Raw genomic sequence first — 9,811 nt, 5'->3', positions numbered from 1 at the left:
TTATTTCAAAATAACATTATGCCTCCGGGTATTATTCCTTAGTTATTTATCCACGGTTAGCGTATGTAATGTAATTGTCTGTTTGATTTACAGAGGTACAAGAAACGCGTAAATTTACAATTTTATTTAATTTCTAAAGAAAAATTGAAATAATTTATTTGTGGATTTACAACATGATACTTGTGTGAACACATACTCTTTCGGGATTATTTTCTTTTTTTCTAACTGGGTACGGTCTTTTGACACACAGAGTCGCAAATCTACAGACGCGCAGATCGGAACAAACCAACAAATCCAGCACACACATACACACGGGGTCCCACACACACGGGTCAGTCGTGGGGAGTCTCATAGATAAGATTCAGACACACCTCTATTGTGCAGCTCGAATGGACTAAGGTTAGAGGTGGTAGTCCTAGACTGCGCGTGGTCGCTTCTCCCCGGTTCAACCCTGGGTCCTTCTACGCACCCGAAGGGGAGTGATGGTGACTCGCCAGCCCACGAAGCTTTACAACGTTGATCTTAATGCAATTCGCTAGCATGTTGTTGTGCGGGAGCTCGTTGACGGTGGATGCCGGGCGGGTGACGATGAGTTTTAGTGTTTGAAGAGATCCACCAACAGTGTGTGGAAGTAATTCAAAGACCACTTTGATAGTCCGGCACCTTCTGCTCACATGTTATACATATTTAAGGACATTTCTGCCGTATTATTAATAGGGGGGAGAGAATGAGATGGACACGGTACAAAAATTGCAAGCAACAAAGAAAACCACAAACAACATACTACGGTGTAGCGTGGTGTACACGTACGTGACAACCACTTATTTTGTGATTTATTTTTCTCTAGCTATAATTGTACTGTAATTTACGGGTCAACTAATGAAAGGTTCCGTTAACAGAAAAGTATAATGTTCAATAGAACTTTATAGATAAATCAAAAACGATTAACGTGTTCTAACAGGATTATCTAAGACTCGATAACACAGAGCAACCAGTTAAGAACTTGTATAATCTCAGTCTGTTAAGACGGTCACTTCACGGTCGACGCAGGCGACCACACTGAGTTTCAAGAGGAAGAGACGACAGTAGTGTGTGGATTAGTGTAAAGTCCGTAACGTTTGTCTAGATATCCTTCGCGTATTATACTCGTAGAATAAATGAAGTAAAAGCTTTTTGGTAACTGTAATTCTCTTGTAATTTACGCTTATTGTACTAGCGGGTGCAATTGAAATGACTTTACAAAGCATTTTACCGACCGCCGGGCCAGTACTGTCTTCATCGTACTACAACAGAAGAACTAATACACACAAAGAAAATACTAATTCGACGGCATACGTTTTTACTATTAATACTAACGAAAAAAACAAATAGACTTAATTAAACCAAGAAGTGACGGTTTAAACTTTCGATTTACTCTTTGAAATTAAATTTTAGTTTTTCAACAACTAGTCGCTGATTTCTAGCGGGGATAACGCGTCGTAAACTTCATAAAAAATCTACCGGACCAGAAGGGAAAGTGTGGGTCAAACGGGAATGACATATATAAAGACAATTCGAGGTTTATTCTACCACAGCGAAAGTTAATTAAATGTGAAAAAAGACGGACGCTTATATTAGTACCTCCGCCTTGAAACCTAAAATCGGAAACGTGTTGTGCTTTGGATCATATTGTTTGATGTCCGTTTCGCCTTTTGTTGGTGTGTTTGTATTATTCCGGACGAGTTTTCTAGATTAGAAGATTTGTAGGACCCGTGAAATTATACCGTTTGGAGGCACGGGAGGTTCCCTCTTAGTTAATTCCACCTCCGTAGTATCATCTCTCGCTCACTGCCATATGTTACGATGCGATTTCTAATGCCGGATTGGCACGACTTCCAAATTCGCGACGCGAGTCGGAGTCTTGTTTGTGTCGTCCGACGTGGCGAGTCGTTTCCGGAACCGGCGGAAGTTGTCCGAGTCCTGTTTCGTCATTGCGTGGACTTTCGCGTGGTCCCTCTTAATTTCGATACTCTAACATTTCGACCGGTGATGCGAAACGATGATCTTTTGTTTTTCTTTGAGACGACGAAACTTCTGTGCTTACCGCGTGTAACACGGGCCTATACTTTACCAAAGACGACATTAACTTGAAACTTGTTCTTATTAACCTCAAATAATAGAATCCCGGGCGGATAATACGGAAAATCCCGACCTAATGTATTTATACTTTATTGTCAATGATCATGGTTGATGATGATGATGATGATGATGATCTATCGCATGATGATGACGATGATGATGATTGTCGCATGAATGATGCTGATGCTGATGCTTAATGATGATGATGATTGTGACTGATGATGCTGATGCTGATGACTGATCGATTGTCCAATGTCGATGATGATAATGATGATGATGACGATGATGATGGTGATGATAGGATGATGAATGACGATGATGATGGTGATGATGATGATTAGCGATGATGGATGATGATGGATTGATGATGATGATGATGATCGCATGTGTTAAGTTTTGTAAGAGAACGTGATCAAAATAGACAACATAAACGAAGAGAGCTACAGGCCTCGATATATAAATACAAGGGTGACAGAACTCCCGTCGGGAAACTGAATTCAAAGAACGTCGGACGCGTATATTAGCGTTGTGTACTGTTATTTCGGACTTTGACTTGAGCAACTTGACGTTATCCTCTTGTAAGCATTGACACGTGCCAGGTGTGTCGTCGAAACTTTTTTTAGAACTTTTCAGCGAACCTCGACCGCAAACAGACCTCGAACCCCTCAAAAAGCCTCGTTGCGCAGGTTGTTGGTTAGTGTAACCTTAGACGGACGCGCGGGCTGTCTGTTTCGTTTTTTGGGACCCCCTAAATACGCTCGTTATGCATCCTAACTGGAAGTTATAGTGCTATATCAGAGATGTTTATAGTGGGGTCTTCTGTCCGTATCTCTTAATCCGCTGGATCAAAGTCATGGTGATACCTATTGGTTAAATGGTTACCCTATTCACCTTCTTCTCCCTCCTCGCTAGCTTAATTATTTATTTAAGGGATGGTTATCTTAAGTTATCCCTGATACATTTTTTGTTAAATTATATATGTAATTATATCATGTTGTCCAGGCATTTGTGTAAATATGCTTTATGCATATACTTTATTTGATTTGATTAAATATACTGTGGAACGATCTGCCCCTGCACATCAGACAGGCCTCCACACTGTCTGATTTTAAATCGCTTCTTAAAACCCACCTCTTCTCCTTAGCGTATTAACATCTTTTAGAGCGTCGCTTTTATTGCTTTTAAATTGTCTATTGTTTTTACTTGTACTTGTTTTATGGTGTGTGAGCTGAGCTGTGTTACTCTTTGTATGTTTTGTTTTGTTTATTTGCCTGTACAGCACTTTGTTCTGGAGGTTTAAAGTGCTCTATAAATAAAGCTGTATTGTATTGTATTGTAATAAAAGTTCAAATTAAACAGAAGAGAACTAAAGAGAAGAGCTGCATGCTAAACGTATTCCTTTCGCTGCTAATCACACCAGCATGTAAAGCCACACTCTACACAGGGGATGATAAAGATGATGAGCTAAAGTTCATATTTGTATGCACACTGCAGAAGATAAGGTTTCATCTGGGAGAATAATTGATTTGGTGACTGTGCCATGGAATAATAACATACTGTGAGTTACTACAAGACATGCTGGATGTCGTTATAGCCGTTACTGCTAGAAGGCTGATTTTGTGCCTGACATGACATTTCCCAAGGGTCCTTTAAAGAGGCCATTGATTGGTTATCCTACATATTCATTTGTGCCACATTTACAGCCATGACAAACCCTCCTATTATTATCAACATTCTCGCAGTAAGTCACTGTAATTGCAATTAGTTTATAAGGTCAGCGCCAATATTGCTGTAATGCGCGAAGGTGATGTGGTGCTTTATTATACAGACAGAAGACTAACAATGAGTAGCTTGATTTCTTTCTTTTTTTACTTGCTTACTTGGACTAATTTAAGACAAATGTATTTCGTTTGTCACCTCCTGCTGACTCTGCAGAATGTAAGCTGCCATTAAAGCATTTTAAGAGTTGATGTCAAAACAAAATCATTAATAAAGTCTGTGCAATCTATCAATGGCACTGACAAACTGCAGGCATATTAGTTTAGAACAGAACTTAAACATCCCAACGACAGTGTGCATTTTGGTTTTATTAAATCACACATATTGAGGGGAAGCAAATACAGGTCTCTAGATCGAAAGAGAAAGCTGGATTTATTACCAGATACCAGAGGAATAATGAAACCATTAGTTTAGTTTTCAGCTTATCTAAGAATGTCAACCTGGTGTCTGCAGCTGCTGAATTAAATTGATGAATCACAAACCGATCAATAAATAAGGCTGGTAAATACCCAACAGCTCTGCGTGGTCTGCAAAAATAAAATACTTCCGAATAGTATATTTCTCTTGCCTTCCAAACTCACTTCACAACTTTATACCGCCCAACCTTTATGGTCTTAGCACAGCTCTGATCTTGACCTTCAGTCACACCACAGAACCTATACCTGGCTAATAGACTCACTGGCCCTGAGCATCATCCACCAGCGCTCACCCTGTGGAGATCCCTGTGGATCCCAAAGATTCACATTGCTGTACTTAGTATGCTTCTCAGTCCGCTTCCTCTTTGAGCACAGGGAAGGGCAGAAGTGCAAAGATATGAACGGAGAACACAATGCGCTTTGTCAGAAAAGTAATAAATCCAGCAATACGTGCATATTGGGTCGGTCTTTATCAGCTAAATGCAAGCGGCTTCCCCTTCAGACAGAGCCATATGTCAGGTCATCTGTTACAGGGGACAGCTATGAACCCTGCACCCCGGGAGCAATGCAAGAGCATGATTGTGTCCAGTATCAAGAGTGTGTGGGTGTTTAGATGCCGCAAGACCTGTAAAGCTTTCATAAACACAGTTCTCATCTACAGCTAACCTACCCTTAGAGAGCCAAACCTGTGGCGCAGCAGTTAGTGGTGACAAATGAATTCTGTTGAATGGTGTCGTCCCTCGCTGCTGGCCTTCCCTGGTCATTTCCCCGTCTGCGAATTTCATTTCATTGAACAATGTGCTATTGTGTGCCGCTGCATTATCACTCTCAATGTGGTCATTGGATAATATAAACAGATGGTATCGAGATGTACCCATAGCATGTGTGTGTGTGTGCAAATCAGGGAAATGAAAGTCATTTTGTACCAGCTAATGGTGGCTGTGGGCAGCAATGCAAACATTTGAAGCAGGTGATTCAATGGGTGGTTCCTTGCAGAAATACAAAGGGGGCTCGCTAGATGAATACTGAAAGCTTCTGAAAGGCATTTCATTCATGCATATTCCTGATGCATACAAATTGTTTCCGTGAAAGTTTTGTCTGCATGATTCTGCTCCATCTTAACATTCTGCGCCAGCAAATCCTTGACACACACTTTCAGATAGCTCTGATACAGCTGAACTCAAAACTAACCTGCATCAAACAGATTAAAGTAATGAAAATACACTTGAATAATAATAATAATAACATGCAACACGACCCCCCCAAATAAATAGCAAACAAACATTTTCACTGTGCGCTGGAACATTAGAGAAAATAACTGTGACTTTTTTTGCCGAGAGTGAAATAATACCGTTTGGAAACAGAGAGTCCTGTCAGCTGATTGCCTCTTGAGTCTTTCTCAGTAAATGCAAATGATGGAAGTCTAGACACAGAAGAAGCTACTGACCTTAAAAAGCATCAGGCAATAGGCAACACTAGAGGCAGCCATCACAACAGATGAGGAAAAATATGAAGTGTATTGTCTGCTTTTTGGTGTAGGAGGGACAAATGGATGCTGATGATTCAATCTGGGCCATGTCTGAATATGATTCAAAGATGGTAAGAAGCTTTTCCATCTTATTTAAATGCATTTCAAATGGGACTTTGTGGCATTGCAGCAATATACAAAATACTAGGAATAAAATATATACAGTTGCATTTAATAGCCGAGTTTCCTCGGAGCCCTTTGAGATGTTGTGATTTGTGAATCCTCTTGGGTGTCATTTCATTATCAAAGCAATCATAGACATAATCTCCACAGAAAACATCAAAAACACCCACAGAAGTAGCAACAACAACAACAACAACAGACAACAAACACTGGAAAGTTCAGTCTTTGTTAAAGTTGCCAACTTGGGGACACTTTGTAACATTTCAAAGGGCTCCAAATTATGTTTTAGAAATATCTTGGACGGAGAATGTATGCATTATAGTGCACAATATATTACTTGTGAAGGGCCTTTACCTAAAATAATTGTCTCTGTTTTACATTTCTCAACAAAAATAACATCTTCTTCCTTTTAAGAAAACACTAAAATCTTATCCTTGCCATCATCTCTTAAAGAAATACTTGAAACGTCATTACTCAGAAGGAATTATTATGAGTAATAGACACTTGCTTTATGAAAAGATGCGCTCTGACTAATAGCTGTACACACTTCAACAGGAGTGACGACGAGGATCTAAGAATTTGACACTTGTCTGTGAAGAGCAGCTGCTCTTTTGCCTGGCAATATTGTTTATAGTTAATATCCTACGAAAAGGTAAAACGGCTGTAAATACGGAATATTTTGAACAGAGCAAAACAAGAGGAAAAAAGCGGCAAGGAGAAAAGTGCAACAGCATGAATAGGAATGTATCCATGTAAATACAGCTAAGTCTCTGTAAGTCATAGCCCTTTCATTCTCAAGGCAGGATCATAATAACCAAATTGGGCGTAATGAGTTTTTGGATGACATGCCTTCATTTTCTCCGAACTCGCTTTATCCTCTGAGAGTGGGCAGCTCGGATATTCACAGCTAGACTTAATGATTTATTTTACTATGCAAATTGACAGCAGATTACGGGAGAATTGAATAGACTGTGCTGTGAGTCCTTAAGGAGTCAAACTCTGGTCACAGAAACGCTACTTTTCAGGACTTTTAGAGTTTCATGGTATTCAAGTATGACTGCAGAGTAAGTGGTTTCAGTGAAATTTGGAATGTACGGCTATACAGCTTGCGAGCGCAAGTGGTGCCATTTGTTTGAAAGAAACTGACTTGAGGGTTGGAAAGTCAAAATAATAGGAGAAAGAAATCTGACAAGATACCAGCAAGTTGGTAAAAGCTTGGTGAGGAAGCTTGATCTATAGTCAGAGAGTGAGGTTGTGCCTCCAGCAGAGGGCAAACTAACTCCAGCATTTGTTGAACAGAAAACATCCGTTGATCTCAAGAGTCAGTCCAATCCATTACAATCCAGCAGCACTGACAAATAAGTGAATCTTCAGGGAAAGCAGCCTCACATCCACATGTGACACAACTTAATAAAACACTATAACATGCAGGACTGTGAGATCCAAATGTGAATAAGTTAGTTCAGTAAATGAACTGGTCAGAACACTGAGCATATCACACTCTTTTGAGGTGTTCTTAAGGGTTTTCAAGTATGTAGAATATACTGTATATAAGTACAGTGTAATCCTTAAACAAACGAAAGCATTTTTTATATAGTGCACGTGGCACTAAATGTCTAATTCTGATTACTGAAACACCTAGAAATAATCTTCTACAGCCTGTGATCTGGAAACATGTTTGGTGATGACATGCCCCCTAGAGGCAGACAGATTTGTCACAATTTAAATATTTCACAGCTCCTCCTCAGAGACACATGCAGGGAAACTAGTTCATGCATCAACATATTTCAGTCCCTTATTGAAACCAAAATCAATGTGTGTGAGTGTTGCTCGGAACATGGCATTATGGGAGTGCTTTTGCTGGGGCAAAACCAAGAAAAAAGAAGATGTTTTCCCCCTCTATGGGGTTTCATTTCTGGTGTGTTTTGTTTGATAGAATGTGGAAAAATAACACCCCATTCAGCTTACTTAGGTAGGTAATAACTAATCATGCAGATACACAATCAACAATCAAAACAAACAATCAAGTCAGAGCTGGGAGGAAATAGAGAAAAACAAGACTCTTATCAGTCTAACTAATTGTCTTGGGTGCACAAAGAGAAGCTGTGATTCCTTTAGGCCCTGAACTTTGCAAAAAAGTGTCTTATCAAATGATTAGATGTAGGCTATATAGTCTTAACTTTTAGAAGCAAAGGAAAAGCTACCAGACATTTGATGTGTCTTGTTACCAGCAGTTGAGGTTTTTTTGCAAATTATTATGACTTTTTGTCTCAAGAGAACTTATGCCTGATATGAGTTCCTGAATAAATAATAATAATAATAATGTCCAGTCTGAACAAGTTTTAAATCAAGCTAAAATACTAATATTCTCAGCATGACACTGGTCGTTTTCTTCTACTGCTGAGGGTGAGTCCACAGCAAAGGACATACAACCTGATTCTCACAAACAAGTGTGCCCTCAAAAGTACTTCAACGATGGTGTATTTTAACCTGGTGGTAAGAAAGGGCATACAGGATGTGAGCGAGAAGTAAAAACAGGAAGCTTACCTTCTCACCCTTAGTGGACCCCCTGCGGTAATTTCCTGGACCTGCTGATGAGTTCATGGTTCCATATAGCACAAATCTGCAATACAAAAAAATTCACCTGAAGCCAACTGAATAATCACCTCTCTCTCTCTCTCTCTCTCTCTCTTTCTCTCTCTCTGTCTCTCTCCCTCTCTCTCTCCCCCTCTCTATCTCACTCTCTCTCTCTCTCTTTCTCTCTCTCTGTCTCTCTCTCTCTCCCTCTCTCTCTCCCCCTCTCTATCTCACTCTCTCTCTCTCTCACACACACACACACAAACGCGCAGACACACACGCGCACACACACACGCGCACACACACACACGTACGGTAATTACTACGAGAATCCGCGGTTGTTGTTTTTTGGAACCTACAAGTTGAAAAAGCATAAAATGGCGATGATCAACCACTCGTAATTGCATGCGTATTAGCTCAAGCTGTTCCGACAACAAGCAATATTAAACGCCACCCACCTGTAGTAATGCTATTTAAAAGTGTTGTCCAGTGTAAATCAAAGCGCTAGCAGCAGCCTGTGTACACGGGCTGCTCAGTGTGCAATTTCTGCCTGCGCACCTACAGCCGGAGAGACAGATGCTGCAGAAAGTTTCCTCACGTTTCTTTTAGACCTTCGTGCAGAGGTGTTGCCTGAAACGAGCTGGACCACGGCCAGTTTGGCGCTCTGAATTAGAATATGCAATTACAAAGAAAAAGAGAGATGGAGAAGTGAAGCTGCCGCTTTATCAGCAAATTGCATGTGCGTCTCTGTTCCTGTGTGAGGAGCCGTTGCAATCCTCACAGTGGCCACCTTTAACTGAGCAGCTTCAATCCACTTAGCTGAATAGGATATTGGCCGGCTCATCTGCATTCTTATTTTTGTTCACGCCCAGTATACAGTATGGCAGAACATATTGAGGATGGGTTGTAGCTTATTGTTGTAGCCTACAAGTTAGAAGCGTATGTCAGGGGGGTGGGTGGTAGTAGCGCATATAGCTTCTGCGTAGAGAGATATTCGACATGTGACTTCTGGATTCACAACTCGTTTATGATTTGCTTCTCTGATCTGATCCCTGCCCGTCGCCGATGTTTCAGGGAAGACGCTTTTCGCATATAGAACCGGCAATTACTAGCTTTTAGCGGTGGGTGGTGATCAAAGGCGAAACAATGTCACCCTCGGCCCCGCAGCGTTTAATACATTTCCATAGGGCTAATGAGGATGGGACGCAAAAGAGTTCATTACAGAGAGTAAAGTGTGAATTAAGTGAAACCACAGGGAGCTGAGTGGCTT

The 9,811-nt window shown here is 40.6% G+C and overlaps 1 protein-coding gene across 2 annotated transcripts in view; it reads right to left on the bottom strand.

The window, feature by feature from the left end:
- The window catches only part of LOC104941249 (dipeptidyl aminopeptidase-like protein 6), an 88,275-nt gene extending 79,051 nt beyond the window's left edge, over window positions 1-9,224 (bottom strand). Inside the window, exons 1-2 of one of the 2 annotated variants that reach the window (XM_010766323.1) lie at window positions 9,140-9,224; window positions 8,512-8,587 (exon numbers count right to left, since the gene is read on the bottom strand). In XM_010766323.1, the coding sequence (XP_010764625.1) occupies window positions 8,512-8,568 (57 nt within the window). In that variant the 5' untranslated portion in view covers window positions 8,569-8,587; window positions 9,140-9,224. The other variant, XM_010766322.1, reaches the window with a different exon arrangement.
- Between the last annotated feature and the right edge of the window lie 587 nt (window positions 9,225-9,811).

The sequence above is a fragment of the Notothenia coriiceps genome, unplaced genomic scaffold (genome assembly GCF_000735185.1).
Source record: "Notothenia coriiceps isolate Sejong01 unplaced genomic scaffold, NC01 NC01_scaffold00003305, whole genome shotgun sequence".
Lineage (NCBI taxonomy): Eukaryota > Metazoa > Chordata > Actinopteri > Perciformes > Nototheniidae > Notothenia > Notothenia coriiceps.
Note: the sequence above shows the minus strand (reverse complement) of the source record. Positions and strands in the feature narration are given on the sequence as shown.